This window comes from Lutra lutra, chromosome 12, assembly GCF_902655055.1.
Source record: "Lutra lutra chromosome 12, mLutLut1.2, whole genome shotgun sequence".
Lineage (NCBI taxonomy): Eukaryota > Metazoa > Chordata > Mammalia > Carnivora > Mustelidae > Lutra > Lutra lutra.
In genome coordinates this window covers 58,204,580-58,221,527 of record NC_062289.1, presented here as the reverse complement: position 1 = coordinate 58,221,527, position 16,948 = coordinate 58,204,580, and the positions used below count along the sequence as shown (strand labels likewise).

The 16,948-nt window shown below is 40.9% G+C and overlaps 1 protein-coding gene across 11 annotated transcripts in view; it reads right to left on the bottom strand.

Moving 5' to 3' along the window:
* PTPRM (protein tyrosine phosphatase receptor type M) overlaps positions 1 to 16,948 on the bottom strand; it is an 801,682-nt gene that overhangs the window by 263,180 nt on the left and 521,554 nt on the right. For all 11 annotated transcript variants that reach the window (XM_047696721.1, XM_047696710.1, XM_047696714.1 and 8 more), the window contains one exon: positions 107 to 380. In XM_047696721.1, the coding sequence (XP_047552677.1) occupies positions 107 to 380 (274 nt within the window). The remainder of the gene's footprint in view (positions 1 to 106; positions 381 to 16,948) is intronic.

The window sequence follows — 16,948 nt, the reverse complement described above, 5'->3', positions numbered from 1 at the left end:
AAAACACACAAAAGCATGCCTTTATTTCTGACTACTCTCTTCTTTAATCCATGTTCACATTAATAACTCTATATAGCCTAGGGAAATAGCCATCTATAAAACTTACCCCGTTGGCTCTACTAGCAGCTTGGAAATAAATTCTGTAGCTTTTATGGGGGAGAAGGGGAGTGTTCCAGTATCCGTTGTATGTCTTATTATCACCAATAGTAAAAGGCTGAGCAGCTTGGAGACTGTTCGCTGGGAATTCTGCAGCAAAGTAGTACTGGGAGTTCAGTATGGATGCATTCTGGAAGTGAATTGGCACAGGGTAGCACTTCAAGATTTCTGTTGTCTTTTTAGTTCTTCGAGGACGTTCTTCCTCAACAACCACTTGATAGACACTAGGGGAAAAAAAAGTATTATCAGTGATATTTAATGATAATTGAGCTGATGCCCTTTGCCTTTAATTGCGTGGGGCCCACGGGATATCCAAAATAAAGAATACACTGGATATAGTCAATAATAAGTGCTTAGTACATAATGAATACTCACTTAACACTTGCTCAGTGCAAGAGAGGGAAGGGGCTTAATAGTCTCCCATAGAATTCTCTCACTCTCACCCAGTAATGTAATGTATTGATAGAAACAAAGTCCACAAAAATTAAAAAAAAAAATCACATAACAATCTCTGCTATTTAAGTGAGCAGGGCACTAAAATAATGCTTTTCTCACATGGAACTGAAGATGAATTTATAGAAAATGAACTCAATTTACCTAATAAGTGAGGTTATATTAACTATAATTTTATTTTTTTAAAAAAGGCAATGTATTATTTTCTTCAATGATGTCTGTATGAGTGCATGTGAAGTTTTAACAAGTCACAAACACAATATGTAAAGATTCATGTTTGAGTAAGGTTTAACTTCCCATATTTTCTTACATTTTGTCCCTCACCATATCAGATCAATGGAGAGAGATGACATAAGGAGAGCAGAGAAAAGAGACTGGCCTTGGAGTTACAAGCAGTTTCTAAGAGAAGATCATGAACTGGGTTACTTGAATTATATATAAAGATAAGATGGGGGTAAGCATGTTCCAAAGAGGCCTGCAAGGACAGGTGTCCCAGCACCTATCCCTCCTTCCTCCCTGCCCCCTTTCAATGTCTGAATTTCAAAGGAGCCATAGGAGAATGGGATAAACCTTGAAGGATGGATGTGTCTATTAAGATATGTATTTTTTTTTAAGATTTTATTTATTTATTTGACAGAGAGATAACAAGCAGGCAGAGAGGTAGGCAGATGGGGAGGGAGAAGCAGACTCCCAGCTGAGCAGAGAGCCCGATGCAGGGCTTGATCCCAGGACCCTGAGATCATGACCTGAGGCCGAAGGCAGAGGCTTAACCCACTGAGCCACCCAGGTGCCCCTAAGATTTGTATTTTATCAGAATGATGAACATTTGTGCAGTTTTAGTAGGAAAAAAAAAAAAACTTCCTGATATTAAACAAAACTAACATTTGACAGCAACTTTCAAGAACTGAATTAGAATAGACTGATTCTGGCCAGGAAATGCAGCTTGTTCTCACTGTATCAGAAAAGCACTGGGACTCCCTGGAACAAGGCTGCAATCCTAGAGTTGCTCATACGGGTCCTCAATAAGGCCCAAGAAGAGGAGGAGAGAGGTGCCTAACACCCCCACTTGCCTGGGAAGGACCTGGAGAGGTCCCTCTTTGGATTTTGCCCTTGGGAACTCCAAAGGTACACTCAGTGAAATCACCTATTTCCGGGAGTACAAGCTACTTAACGCATTCCATTACAGGAATGCAATGCAGCAGCTGAGGCTCAGTTTGTAATTCTGTCCAAATAAACATCAACTGTTGTAGAACATCAGAATGACAGCTCAGGAGACAGGTAGCACAGTAGGATTACAGTACAATGATAAAGCAAATTCTGAGTGTGATATAAACTTTTAAATAAAAACCAGAAATTCTCCCTAACCTTCTAATATCAGAGACTTTCTATTGGTTATGTAAGATACTCTATTGAATCTGGTAGAATTCTCACTGCATGATGGATCTGACACGACTAGATATGTTCAGGAAGAATCATCCTCTACGGAAGACAAAGAATACATATGGAAGTAAAGTGGACTTTAATTTCTACCTCCCTTTTCCTTGACTTCCTACATATATGGTTAGATGTGTTGATTTTAAAATATGTCTGCAAATTCTGACACTTATCCCATCAAGAACGGGGTTGGCCAACCTTAATGACCATGTACAACCAACAGAACGTAACAGTGGGACAATGGGTAACTCTCAAGGCTTTTGTCAGAGGAGGCTATGCATCTTCAGCCTGGTTTCCCAGGGAAGCCAGCTTTCTGGAAGAAAAACCCAGCCACCACGTATATGGTCCAATCACCCTGAACCTGCCACACTGGAGAGATCACATGCAGGCATTCTGCTCTGCAGTCCCAAAGAACTCCCAGCCAACAACTGGCATCACTGATAGCCATGTGTATGGGCCATCACGGAAGGCCATGTGGCTGAGTGTCAGATGATGGCAGCATCAACATCCCAAGCAGGAACTATGCAGACAAGTCTTTGCTGGTCCACAAAATTGTGGCAAAATAGAAATATTATTTTCAACTGCTGAGTTTTGGATTAGTTGGATATGCAGCAAATATTAAATAGAATGTCAGGTCACAGAATAGCAAGCGTGAGGGGTCAAAGTCAAAGTAAAAAATAAGACAACGTGGTGCACCTGGATGGCTCAATCGGTTAAGTGGCCACTGCCTTCAGCTTAGGGAATGATCCCAGGGTCCTGGGATCAAGTCCTGCATTGGGTTCCTTGCTTAGCTGGGAGCCTGCTTCTCCCTCTGCCCCTCCCACTGCTCATACTCTCTTTCTCTGTCTCACTTTCTCCCAAATAAATAAAAATCCTAAAAAAAAAAAAAAAGCACGACACAGACAACAGCTGATTCATGAAGAAGTTTAAGCTAGTACGCCACTAAGTACAAACAGCACTGAGAGAAAGTGACTGTTCTCTTGAAATGCCTTTTGTGGGGTTGGGGGCTGAGTGGCATGTGCATTGATCTATGCTCTAATCCTAATTCTGTTAATAACTGGTGTTTTAGATTTTATTTATTTATTTATTTGAAAGACAGAGAGAGAGAATCTCAAGCAGACTTCCCGCTGAGCAGAGAGCCCAACGCAGGGCTCAGTACCTGACCACAAGATCATGACCTGAGCCAAAACTAAGAGTTAGATGCTTAATTGACTGAGTCATCCAGATGTCCCACAACTGGGGTTTTAAATTAATTCCTTTGGGTTTTATTTTTTTTTTCCAATGAAATATGAGAATTAGATGGATCTCTAAGGTGCATTTTATGTTTTTATTCAGAATTTTGTTCAGCATACAAAAACTATTCTTTAAAAAATGGATAAATCAAAGCAATAATTAATTGCTTTGCAAAGGGATTCTCCATTAAGATAATGTTTAATACTGGCTTCCTTCTTATCAGTCAGTTTTTCTAAGTTATTTGCTATATGACATGATTTTCAAAATTTCACTTTTTCTAAATATTTATTTATTTGAGAGAGAGAGCAAGCATGAGTGGGGGGAGGGGGAGAGGGGCAGAATCTTCTAGCACACTCCTAGGTGAGCATACAGCCAGACATAAGGCTTTATCTCACAACCCTGAGATCATGACCTGAGCTGAAACCAAGAGTCAGATGCTTAACTGAGCCACCCAGGGCCCCTCAAAATCTCACTTTAAAAACAACTCTGGAAAATTCATTTACTACACAAAGTGGAAATGTGAAGATACATGTGCAGAAAAAAATTTGCAGAAATTATTTCATATAGGAAGTGCTAGGCTGGGAGACTTGCACAGGTCACCCTTATTTTCCTATTTTATTGATGTGAATACTGGGATTCAGAGGTGAAATGCCCATTCCATCTGGGGCTCACAGGTGATGAAGTAGCAGATATGGTCTCATGACCATCAGAGAAGGCAGTCCTAGTGTCACCAGTAAAAGCCCTGGTTAAGGGGCTGGTGTGAACCATCTGACTCATGTGCATCTTCCTCTGCTTACGGAGACACAACCAACACACAAACTGGTCCCCGCCTACTTCCCAGAATTAACTGATTTTGAGTATTGTGTAAAGATTCTCATTTTATCACATCAACAGAGCTATAGATGGTAATGTCACCTTTGACCTCAATTCATTCTCCTATCTCCCTCTGAGTCATTAATAATTTCCAGGGAGGACACTCCTGGATCTGCAGGGAGGCCAGCATCCAGTTGGTGTCCTCTCCAGCTCTTGATTCCAACCAGCAACTCTGTGACCAATGGTACCGAGGACAGTAATCACTCACTTTTCATTTCCAACTCCTCTACGTGAAAGACTAGCACAACCACTTCCAGACTGTCCAAGTGCCACCATCTTGAATTCTCCTATCACAAACACCTCATCCTCTATTCCTTCACCCTGGCTTGGACCCAAGTTTGTTACTGAAATGCTGTTCTCCCCAATACAAAGAAATCCTTTACCACTCTCAGAAGATGACTCTATGTCATAAAAAGATTGAGACCCTCTCATGAACCTTCTCTCAGGGGCTTATGACCTGTTCCCCCATTCTGATGTACTCTTGCTTTGCTCCATACTCACAAAAATATATTTCTTGTAGACACTACTAATCATTTCTGCTACTTACCAATATTTTAAAAAACCTCACAAGTTCCTGGAGGAAGAGATCTATGATTTAGTCATCTCTATCCCAGTACACTTAGAATGAAGTGGGCCACGAGGCACATTTTTTTAAAGCATAATATAATCCACAAGTAATTTCTATTTTATATACATTCTATGTAGTGGTAAGGCAGAAATACACTGGTAATCACAAACATGCCCTGTTTTACTAAATTCTATTACTAAGTTAATTTTGTATTAATTTCTTGAATACCCAAGAGCAAAGAGAAGAAGGAATTATCAAGAAACAGGTTTCATGATTCATGAGAGGATGCTGGTTAGATTTTAAGTTTATGAAAGATAACACATGATTAAATAACAAGCTCTGAGAGTTTTAAAAGCTGCCTCTCTGTCTTTCTACCCCCTTCTCACACCTTCATTTCTTACTTCCCATTCATCTTTTCCCCAACTTTGTTACTATATGTGCTATGTTGCGTGTATATTTACTCGTTTATTAACTCAAGAAATGTTTTCAAACACCTACTACATACCAGGCACTGCCCTACTTTAACTTGAACATTACAATATTTGACATTCCCTAATGAAAGAATGCTTTGCTTTGTGATTTAAATACCATCTATGTGAATATGGGTGAAAGAAATTAATTTTTCCAAGCAGGAGTTTTGTAAGGATTAGACAAAAACCTGAGAATTAAATGATCACTTAATATGCCCCCATTTTAGCCAGTTGGTATGTTATACACTCCGCTCTACTCCAGATATATTACTTTTTAAATGGCTACCATCTACTCATCTTCAGATATATTAAAGGAAGAACTAAGTTGACTAGAGCAATTTCAGACCCAAAATGTCTTTTCATCCTTGCTCCACAAGAGAAATTAGATTTGCAAGCATCCAGACCTCAAATCTATTTGCTCTTTAATAATTTAAGCACTGAAAGGTCAAGCAGCTCTTTTCCATTCCCCTTTATCAACGTCCAAGTGCTAATGAAAAATAGCTAAATCCTATCTACTGCCCAATTGCCACACATCGCTGTCTTCCTGATGGAAATTAACGCATTATTGGCACGTAGGTCAATGGCACCTCAACAGAACTCTCTGACTGATACGTTTTTCATTGGTGCAAATAACATCATTTCACTAGTGAATTTCATAAAATCTGTCCAACCGCAATTGCAATCTCAAAGAGTAGCTTTGAAAATCTTTCTCCCTGAATGGTTTTTCCAAAAAATTGATTAAAAAGAGCAAGTTCTCGAGGATGGAAAAACCAAGCAGAAGTTTCTAGCTTAGTGAGCTGAATTAAAATTCTATTATCCTTTTAATGTATTACTCATGCTCCCTTTGTTTATTAAATAAAGTTACACCGTCCCTTTCCTGATTCCACCACTATTCCGGAATTTAAAGTAACATAAAATCTTCCCACGGCATTTGCAGTAGGAAGGCACAATCCATAGTGAAGATGAATCTGCCAAAAACGTGACATCACTAGATCATAGCTTTCTTATGGAATGAAATTTAATTTAAAGTTTAATTTATGCGAGGCTTTCCTACAACAAAACTCCAAGGCTTTTACAGGGAGAATAAGAAATCTGCATTTATATAGACTAGCACATGAAGTATAACCTAGAAAAGAACATTGGAACATCTTTCATGTACTCTGTGAAACCTGAAAGTTCAAATGTGATGAGATGTTTTTGGTCTTTTTCTAACTTTGAAGATATTGAGGGGAAGCCTGCTGCAGAGTTGAAACTGACTTTAAAATTTTGGTCTTAATTCATTTCAAGATTAAATCCTTAGTTGTAAGTCCATTTTTCTTATCCACATATTCTATTTCTTATCAGCATAAAATATTGGAAGTTTAACCAACCGGATAGCAGAACAGGGGGTGAGGAGGAGGCGAGAGAGGGAGAGAAGTTAACGATCCATTTCATTGTTGCTTTTGCTAATCCTTTAAAGTCCACACTTCTGATCGTTTCAAAGACTTAGAATATTGTTCATTTCACGGCACCTAAGAGTGCCTTTTTGCTTGATTTGCAATTTTTGGTAAAACCATCCATTCTGTATGTATGAAAAAAAAAAGACTGGTATTTCTGTCTTCATGAAGCCGATTTTTGGGTAGGGGGAGGGCAATAGAAAATGAAAGTATAAATTAGATGCAAAGCACATAAAATAAATGTGTAGTTAAAGTTTATTGTCATGCAACAATACAGAATTTATTTTCTTCCTGTTCTTGATTTGGTCCTTCCCTTTTCCTAAACCTGCCAGCATTTATTGGAACGACACCTTAAATAATTCAAACAACCTCGTACAACTAAACTAAGCTTTAAAAATATTCTCACCAGTTAAAAATTAGGGGGATAAAAGGTCAGTTCAGTATGTTCAATATGTTTATCATCATGACTAGGATTCTTCCAAGTCCTTCATGTAACACTAGCGCCAAGAGTTGTCGACCTGACACAGTCCTGCTCATTAAGTCACTAAATGACGACTGATAACTAATTTTGCACAGGGAGTGGGCACTGGGTAGATAACACACCGTGCAGCATAAATAGATCTGGGGGGTTGAATATTTTATGTTAGCAACTTTAATTTCTCTTTGACCTGCTCTGTTCCAGATAAGATTGGCCACAAATTGCTTTGGAATATTTGTGGGACACCACAAATATATTTTATGTTCTCTCAGCTGTAACTTATCCCAAGGAGCTTGCCTAGCATCCGTAAGTTACTGGTGTTCTGTATGTGTGTGCGTGCTCACGTGTGTATGCACGCATATACGTGTGCACGTGTAAGCATGCCTGAGTGTGTGGTCTGATACCCTGCTGCTCCGCTAGTTAGTGATAATATCTGGTAAAATAAAATATTAATTACAGCTGTAAGGTTGGGTGAGAAATATGAAGTCAATTACAGTTCCATATTATGAACAAAGGGCAGGAAGAAAAAAAATCCTTTAGTTATGGAAGTTTGTGATAATAAAGGAACAACTAAAACCTTAGACTCTGGCTGAGAAGCTCTGTAAAAGGCCACCTGTTATTAATCTTCACAACAGGCACCAAATTTCAAGTAAATTAGTCTTAGATGGAACCTCTTTAAGAATGATTTCTCCCCGTTTTAACAAATGAAGATATTTTCCATTGCAGATTTTATTTCATTTAAGCTAAATCATAATTTAATCATCACAATTTCATAACATATGATTGCAAAAATTTTAATTCAAGGTCAGCTACTATTATTAAATTATGTTTTCTTAAATAGCACTAGTGATTTGAATAAAAATGAAAACCAAATACCACCAAAGCCACACTAAATGTTTTCATTATTGCATGTTTGTATTATATTCAATTCAGAATCTTTTGGTCCCTAAAAGGAATAATAATGTAATAATAATAATACTGTAGGCTAGGTGAGCTAGAAAAAAAATACCACCATCCAAAAAGGCAGAGAAAGATAATTCTCATATGGTTTCACTTATATGAGGGAAAGGGAAGGAAAACTGAATGGGAAGAAATCAGAGAGAGAGAGAGACAAACCATGAGAAGCTCCCTGCCTCCAGGAAACAAACAGGTTGTGGAAAGGGAGGTGGGTAGGGGGTTGGGGTAACCAGGTGATGGGCATTAAGAAGGGTACATGATGTGATGAGCACTGGGTGTTATACGCAATGAATGAATCAATGAACACTACATCAGAAAGTAATGATGTACTGTATGTTGGCTAATTGAATTCAAATTGAAAAAATTACAAAGGAAGAAAACAAAGAAAAACAACAACAACAACAAACAGGCGGATGAACCAAAGATGGGTGCCATCGAGAGAACACTGAACTGGGAGTCACCGTACCACAGGCAACTGGGTCCAGCTTTGCCACTAAATCATTGACTGACCAGTAAGGTCCCTTCAAGATCTAATTTTTATAACTCCTGGTACAAGATCAGGCAAGTCTCTACATCAATATGTGAGAAGATAATTATTTTATTCATGTGTCTTCCATCCTTCCTTTTTACAATATTCATCATGTGTCAAGCACTGTGCCAGGCACCGGGGAGGAAGAGGAGGAGGAATTAGGCACAGACTGTCCCTGTCCTTGAGAAGACCAGCCTAAGGGTATTAGATATAGGTCACTCAAAGAAATGCTGTGACAGGGAGCTGATCTGGGTTTGTACCAAGTGTAGTGGAATGCAGGGAAGGGGTGACGATGTTTATGCCAACCTCTTACAGCTTCTCTTCATTGAGAATATCCAGGCTGGACCTAGGGCCCAAACATTCCCACCAGTAACACCCGAAGACTGCTGTCCTGCCTAGGGCCACCAGCTCTCTCCCCAAATTAAAAATAAAGGCATGACAGCAAACAAAAAAGCTAATGTCTTTAGATTCCTTATATAGTCCCCATTCTGTCCCACCATTGGTGCTAACAGAACTGCACTGAAGTTCCAATAAGCTTTAACCTCAGACTCACTAATGACTGCTTGCAACAGCTTCCGAGAACTTGTAAGGTCCCTGTGTCCATAGTACAGCAGGCTGAAGGGAATGGGCTGTGCCCTAGGTCCGTTACCTCCCCAGGTCGTGCCCCACAAGTTCCCTTAAAAAGGCCTTAGAGGGCACGCCCAGCAGGGCTCCTTGTCTTGACCCCCATGACCACCTGTGAGGTCTGGGGTGAGGATCAAGAGCTAAACTGCCTCTGCTCTCTGGGGGCTGGTGGAGAAAGAAGGCCACAAACATGCAGTCCTGGTCTCTGTTCCATTCCACCTCTCTCTAAATCCCTGTCCTGCAAATTTGCAACTATGCTTTCTGCCTTGTGTGATCAGTCCTCAGGTTATGAGATCCATCGTTTCTTAGAGTTTAGTATTTCGACTGATTTCCATGGTAATAATTAAGGTCAAATCAAAATACTACAGCTATGTTTTTTTGTTTTTTATTTTTAGATTTTATTAATTTATTTGACAAAGAGAGAGAGTGTGCACAAGCAGGGGGAGCAGCAGAAGGAAGGGGAGAAGCAGGCTCTCTGCTGAGCAGGGAGCCGGATGTGGGACCTGATCCCAGGACCGTGAGATCATGACCTGAGTTGAAGGCAGACACTTAACCAACTGAACCGCACAGGTGCCCCTACAGCTGTGTTCTGTTGTGTTTTGGGGGTTGGGCGTGGTTGTTGAGTTTGGCCTTGAAAGCCATTTCCGGCTGTCCCCATCCACAGGCAGCCTCACTGCTCTACAGAAGGCCTAGCTGCCGTCCCTCTGAGCACCGGGCCTCTGCTCACTGGTGCACCTGCCGCGGAGGCCTTGGTAATAAGACCGGAGCTCTGATCTAATACATAGAATCCTTCAGAGGAGATTATGTTGAAGAGGAGAAAATTTGAAAAATAGGAGAAGGAAAGCTATGCACTATATTTTCATGCACAAAAGCAAGTTTGAAATGGAGTTTGAGGGAAAGTTAAATTAAGTTTCATTGTTAAATGCTCAAATACATCTACTCTATTATTATTATCTTCCCCTGCCATTTTTAAAGCTTCTTTTCAAGGGTTCTTGAAGAACAAACTTAGTTTCCAAAATGAATTTTCAAAGAGATGACTGACATTGTCATCCTAGAAGCAACATTAATAAAAATGATCTTTGTTTCCTGGCAGTAAAGGAATCCAGAGTATTATTTTTTAATACAATAAAATTCACCTAAAATCAGGTGGGGGAAGGACGGTGGTGGTGGTAATAAGAGATTTAGCACCCTTTTTTAACACACACTGTTGCAATTCAGCTGTAATAAGTAATAAAAAAAAAACCCAAGCCCAATATAGTAATATAAAAATTGAAGTTTTACCATTGAATGACATTTTGGTCTTTGTGATTATGTGTATTCCAATGAAAAAAAAGGAAAAAAAATTAGGTTGGAAGTCGGATGTTTAGAACTCTTTTCCTTAAAGAATTTTAGCACCAGATAGGACCTTTCAAAAGGTTCAAGCACTGACAAAAGAACAATTTAGCCCCAAATTTATGACGCTCTTGTAGTTCACATTTCTTCAAGAAATAAGAGGGAGCAACTAAAAAGCCACTAATAAGCATTTCAAAAGAACTGGTGTCTTTTTTTCTTCATTCTCTGGAGACTATTAAGAATGGGGAAATGAGGGACGCCTGGGTGGCTCAGTTGGTTGGACGACTGCCTTCGGCTCAGGTCATGATCCCAGAGTCCCGGGATCGAGTCCCGCATCGGGCTCCCAGCTCCACGGGGAGTCTGCTTCTCTCTCTGATCTTCTCCTCGCTCATGCTCTCTCTCACTGTCTCTCTCTCAAATAAAATAAATAAAAATATTTAAAAGAATGGGGAAATGAAAAAGAACATACATATCAACAACAAAAAAAGACTGATTAATTTGATTAAAACAATCCAATATACTGAAACAACTTTGTTTAATCCAAGTCCTTCGAGTACTCAAAAGTATACTCTTAAACAATGAGTAAATTGTAATGGGAGTTGGGCTTCACCAAAAAAAAGGGGGGAAAAAGTTGGTTTCAAAATAATAATGAAGAAACCAAGGGAAAAAACCCTCCTAACCTTTAAGAAGAACAGGGATAGACCCCAAAGATTCCAATCATTACAATCTAAAATCAAAGGTATAATTAACATGTTTTCTTAATATCAGAAGAGACAATGAAGAGAGGATATTAATTTGCGATGTGGCCCATGTCTGTCAAGGAAGGCATAACCAGGCTGGTTCTCTCCCGGGAAGGTCTGCAGGGAGGAGGTCTGCGGGCTGAGGAGCAGAGAGGATGCTCCTGAGAGGGAGCACATGCCTGACATGCACGTGGCTTCACTCGTCACATGGATCTGTGCAGGAGGAGTGCTGCTGTTCACCTCCCAGGACCTTAGCACCCTGTGCATGAGGATGCTGGCATCTGACGAGGATGTCTGCTCTTGACGGGTTAGAAACCATTTCATAAAGGACTGAGTGTCAGCTCAGCGCACGATAAGCTACTCACTCAGTCCAAGTCACAATGATTATTAATTTTTATTATCATCCTTATTATTCTTGCATGACAGACAGCTCAGATCATAACTGAAGTTCAGGAATATTATAGTAGGACCTAGAAAATTTCTCAAGACATGGGCAGAAGAAAAGGGGCCACCACATTATTTAGTTAATGTTACTGCCGTCATTACAGGCCAGAATAGATCAATGATAAATAAGAAAAGCTTTCCTACGTTGAGCAGATAACATCTGTGTTAGATAAGATGCTGAGTGCTTTGCTGACTGTTATTAATTCTCTCAGCTGTCCTCTAAGGTAGATTATTACTCATATCTGATTGATGAGGGGAATGGAACTCAGAAAAGTTACAGGATTTGCCCAAGGTTAGAGTGCGAACATGCACCAGGATTTAATGCACCAAAACCATCAAACTCCCTGCGGTGGTTAGCTGCATTGTTTATGATTCTGAATACCTTTGTGCCTTCCTTTCCAGGAAAGAGCTGTTATTTGTAACTACTCCATCCCATAGTGGTTGACGGAACACAAGTTCTTCTGAAACTTTGATGATTTTATGGAATGGATGTACAGTATTAACACCACACACACAGTTCTTACAACTTCCATAAAATTGCTATCAAAATATGGGTTACCTTTAGGACATAGAGCCCACTATATATTTAATAGTTTCTTAAGATTTTATTTGTCTAGAGAAGGAGAGAGTGCGACAGGGGGAGGGGCAAAGGAAGAAGGAGAGAGGGAACCTCAAGTGGACTCCGTCCTCACTGAGCATGGAGCCCAATGCAGGGCTCTGTCTGCAACACTGAGACCATAACCTGAGTTGAAACCAAGAGGTGGGAGGCTTAACTGACTGAGCCACCCATGCACCCCTAGAACACAGATCCTATTTAAGTGATAATCACAGTATATGGGCACAAATGTTAAAGGACACTGATGATTAGAAATCTGACGTTTATTATCAAAAGCAGGGAAGAAAGGAATCCAGGCTAAATAGCAATCTAGCCAACATGCTTTGTTAAGCAGATCCGGATATCATAGTTTCACCCTTTTTGAGCACAACAGTTTACAAAGACAAAAGTTTACTTCCGCCGGAATTAATCTTCCTGACGAGGCTGTGAGACAGGTGGAGCTGTGCTGGTTTCCAGTTTTAGAACTAAAGAAGGCCCCAAAGTTCACAGGATAGCCCAAGGTCACAAACCCAAGGATTCTGGTCCATGGCGAGTGTTCTTTTAATTAGATGGAAGTCCTAGAATGATTTACATTAGCGACATCAGATTCCACACGCTCTATGTAAAACTTCAGTCATTTGGAGAAAACTCCGAGTGTACCATGGAAGCAGCTTCAAGTCTCCTCCCACTGGAGAGCCGCTGTATTTGATGCGGGCAACAGCACCGAAGCACCCACCTAGACGACCTGTTAGTTTTTTGCCAGGAATTGACACTTATGGGTCAATTATCCTTCCTCTCTGGCCCTGCCCTAGTGATTGATCTAATGTGCAAATGCAATCATATCTCTGCCCCTTAAAAATCCTAGAGTCCCATCATTTGCGCGTGGTGGGGGTTGTGGGTGAGCAGAGGAGGGAAGAAGAAAGAAGGTTCCATCCTAAAAACACATCAACTGCAACCTGGCATATTCTCAGCGCTGAGCGTATATTTACACCTTTTTAGGATGGCCCGAAGGGGAGGATGATCCAGGAAGTGACTGAATATAGACCCACCCACATTAAACAAAGTCTGGACATATGCTGAGGGCAGTGGTGAAACCCTGACGGACTATGAACCAGGAGAGCGAAAGATCCTGGCAGCCACATTGTGCACAGGGGACTGGAGAACCAAGAAAGGCAAAAGTATGAACTAAGACAATGATGGGAGGATGGAAATGAAGGAAAAAAGGTTGGAGGGTGGGGGTCAGTGATCTTGAGAAGTGAGAAGCATGATAGCTTCCGTAGGAGTCAGGACAGACGTGCATGATTATAGGGACCTTCCTGATGGAAACTGAATTTGGAGTAATGGCTTACTTGAAGTAGCTTTTCTGAATTTTTCTTCTAATTAAAAAAAAAAATGACAAATTGATTCAAGGGTAAAGGTTGGGTAGTCTTTCATGCTTCTGTCCCATATGGACCGGACATGGTATTTAACTTTTATTTAAGGATGAAAATATGAATTTAAAATCCTTCTTGTTCCGATACGTCCAACTACTTAAAAAGAGATTTCAGTCCGTTGGCTTCTTATCTATAGAAGTTTCAGTGATAATTACTTTTGCTCACAAGAAAAAGATGAGGTTTAATTCAATAAACATTTATTGCACACTTAATTAGGTTTGAGGTACTGAATGATATTCAGGAACTAAGTTATGAAAATCATTTTGTGATCCTTCTGCAGTTCCTGTTACATTTACATGCATTTTACATAATGATTAGCCTAGGAAAAATGCTCACTTTCAGCATTAAATGCATAAATCTAATTAATATTCCCGAGTGCTGGTCAAACCTCATTTACTATGTGTGTGTTTTTAATTATATTTACTAAGATGACCCCTGTTTATATCGCTTCACTTTCTCTTCTTCCAGGCTTTTCTCCAGGTTGTTCATTTCTTGGGCAGACCTAAACCTGCATTCAGCCCCTCACTGGCTACTTTCTACTTCTCTTTTGGGTTTCAGCCTAAACAATGTACCCTGATCCCCGGGTGAGATTTCGTCCTCTGTCAGATGCTCTTGGAGTACTCTGGACTTTTCTCTCCAGCTTGACACCATCTTAGCACAGTGACTTGAACATAAAAGTGCTCAGTAGGTATTTGGTAAACGAATGAGGAAGGACCAAATGATAGCACAATGTCAACTGTGAAGTTTCCTCTAACACTTTGCAATGTGACAAAGGGCAAGAATTTTAATTAGACGTGAACGGGGCGCCTGGGTGGCTCAGTGGGTTAAAGCTTCTGCCTTCGGCTGAGGTCATGGTCCCAGTGTCCTGGGATCGAGCCCCACATCGGGCTCTCTGCTCAGCAGGGAACCTGCCTCCTCCTCTCTCTCTCTGTCTGCCTCTCTGCCTACTTGTGATCTCTGTCAAATAAATAAATAAAATCTTAAAAAAAAAAAGAGTCAGACGCTTAATTAGACGTGAATGACTGCAGAGAGGTCTTATGGCTTCTCAATGAGCAGAAAACATTTGCACCGACAGTGGTCAGGAAAACACTTTTGGGTCAAAGCAGAGAAGAACTGGGACACAGGGAACCACACAAAAGCGATGTGCCGATAATGGGAAAACTCCCAGTGCTCCCGATGGTTCTGCTACCATACAGGCTGACAAAATAAGTATTAATTAAGTAGCTGAAAGCCAAATACAAATGACTATCAAACGACTATATACTTAACGAAATCATTTTTGATGAAACAGAAGGCATGTCAGAATTTTTGTTGGCTTTAGTGTTCTCGCCATCAACAATCACCTTGAACGTACTTATATGTGCTGGTGGGAGAAATGTTCTGCTGAAGAAAATGATGGAAGACCACACTCATGATATGGCTGTGTCTCCACAACGAACAAAAGCGCTGTCACAACCAGAAAGTGGTCAGATCCTCTCGGGGCTACACCTCAGCTCTGAAAGTCTGTGACTTTAAGCAACACACTGGGCTGGCTTGCCCTCTCTGCCTCACACGTGCCTCGATCAGCCTCTTAGAACTTGGGATCTTTTCTCCCATATATATGTGATTTTAGCCCTTTAAAAAAGTAAAAGTGAGGCATCTATAGGCAAATCAATTAGTCTTTGTCAAAATTTCCAAAATCTTCACTCCCAAAGGCTTGCAGTCTTAGCTCAGAATACCTCTAGAAATTCATCCCTTAAATCTCTTGGAATCAACACCTGTGTCAGGAAGACCTAGTAGTTCCTGAGAGCAAAGGTCATAGTGGCTTCAAGATTCATAACTAAGGCGATGCAGTGTTCAGTTCAAGGCATTTGCAACTTTCTGGGGCTCTGGGTTACAAGTAAGTTATATAAGGCTTACAAGTAAGACTACTTGTAAATTATTCCACTGTTAACACAGATAGATGATCCAGATATTTGGGGGGAGAGCAGCATGTAACCTTCTCTACCGTCAGTGGAAAATGAGATCAACCTGCATGTCTACTTCCATCACCCTGATGGATGGTTTCAGGGCAGCTGGTCAGTGTGGGTCGGGGAATGGGCAGCACTACCTGCTCTCATCTCCAGAGAGATGGTCATGCGTAACTTTTGGCTTCTACTGTACATGAAGGCTTTCATGGCTTCTACCGTATTTGAAGGCTTTCATGTAATCTGTAGTTCCAATCTCAGGTACCTAGTTTTTCCGAGAGAAGCATGCGTTCCTTCTGGCATAGCAGAAACAAGACAGTGTACGATCAGACACTTGGGTCTTCCCTGGCCCTGGCCAAGAACTGGCCCCAACCATCCACTAAGCAGGCTGTTTAGTGGGTGCTCAGAGAAGGCTTTGCACTCCGGATGTCAGTAGGCAAAGACACCACTGTGTCCCTTCAACAGGCCTTGCAGACACAACCTAGTACAAATTATAATCATCACAAAAGCAGCTAGCGCAGGTTCAGGGCAAAGGGATTAGGGTGACGCAGTAAAAGGAAGGTAGAAAGGAGCAGAAAGAGAAAGATCCAGAAGCTTCTCAGCAAGGAGGGGCTGATAATGCCATGTTTCTACTGCTTAGGAAAATGGAGATTTAAAAATATGTATACAAATTGTAACTTCCAATAAATTCCTAGATAGAGAATCATTGCTAAGATGGGCTTTCAGTTTCTAGTGTCCTAGTGTCCACTTAACAATACTCTAAGCAGTTACTATCACTAGTTGCTGTGGTTAGTCAAGATGTTTTTCCCTCTAAAAAGGACTAAATGGTTTTGATTCCTTTAAATCCTGTCTCTAATAAAAATTAGCATGTGGCCCTTAGACGATCCCTTCCCTTCATGCCTAAAGGTTAGTGATGTCTGAACAGGGCCCAGCGAAAAGGAACCGTGGGAGGGGCTCAGCACACCAACCAGCCGCACTTCCTCTGAAGCTGTCCTGGGCACTGTCCCTGCCTAACCCCTCCCTCACTGCAGGGCTGATCTTCCTTACATTTTTTTCCTTGCCTAAAGCTCTTGAGTGATTACTCACTGCCGAAAGGCTACCTCTCTACTCCTTGGCATGAAGCAGGAGGCTGCCCAATCTAGCCAGATCTCTCTTGTGGCTCCCTGCCCGTCTCCACACTACCCCCGCCCCACCCCCGGCCTGTTCTGCTCACTCTAATTGTAACACTCTTCTCATCCCCAGGTCAG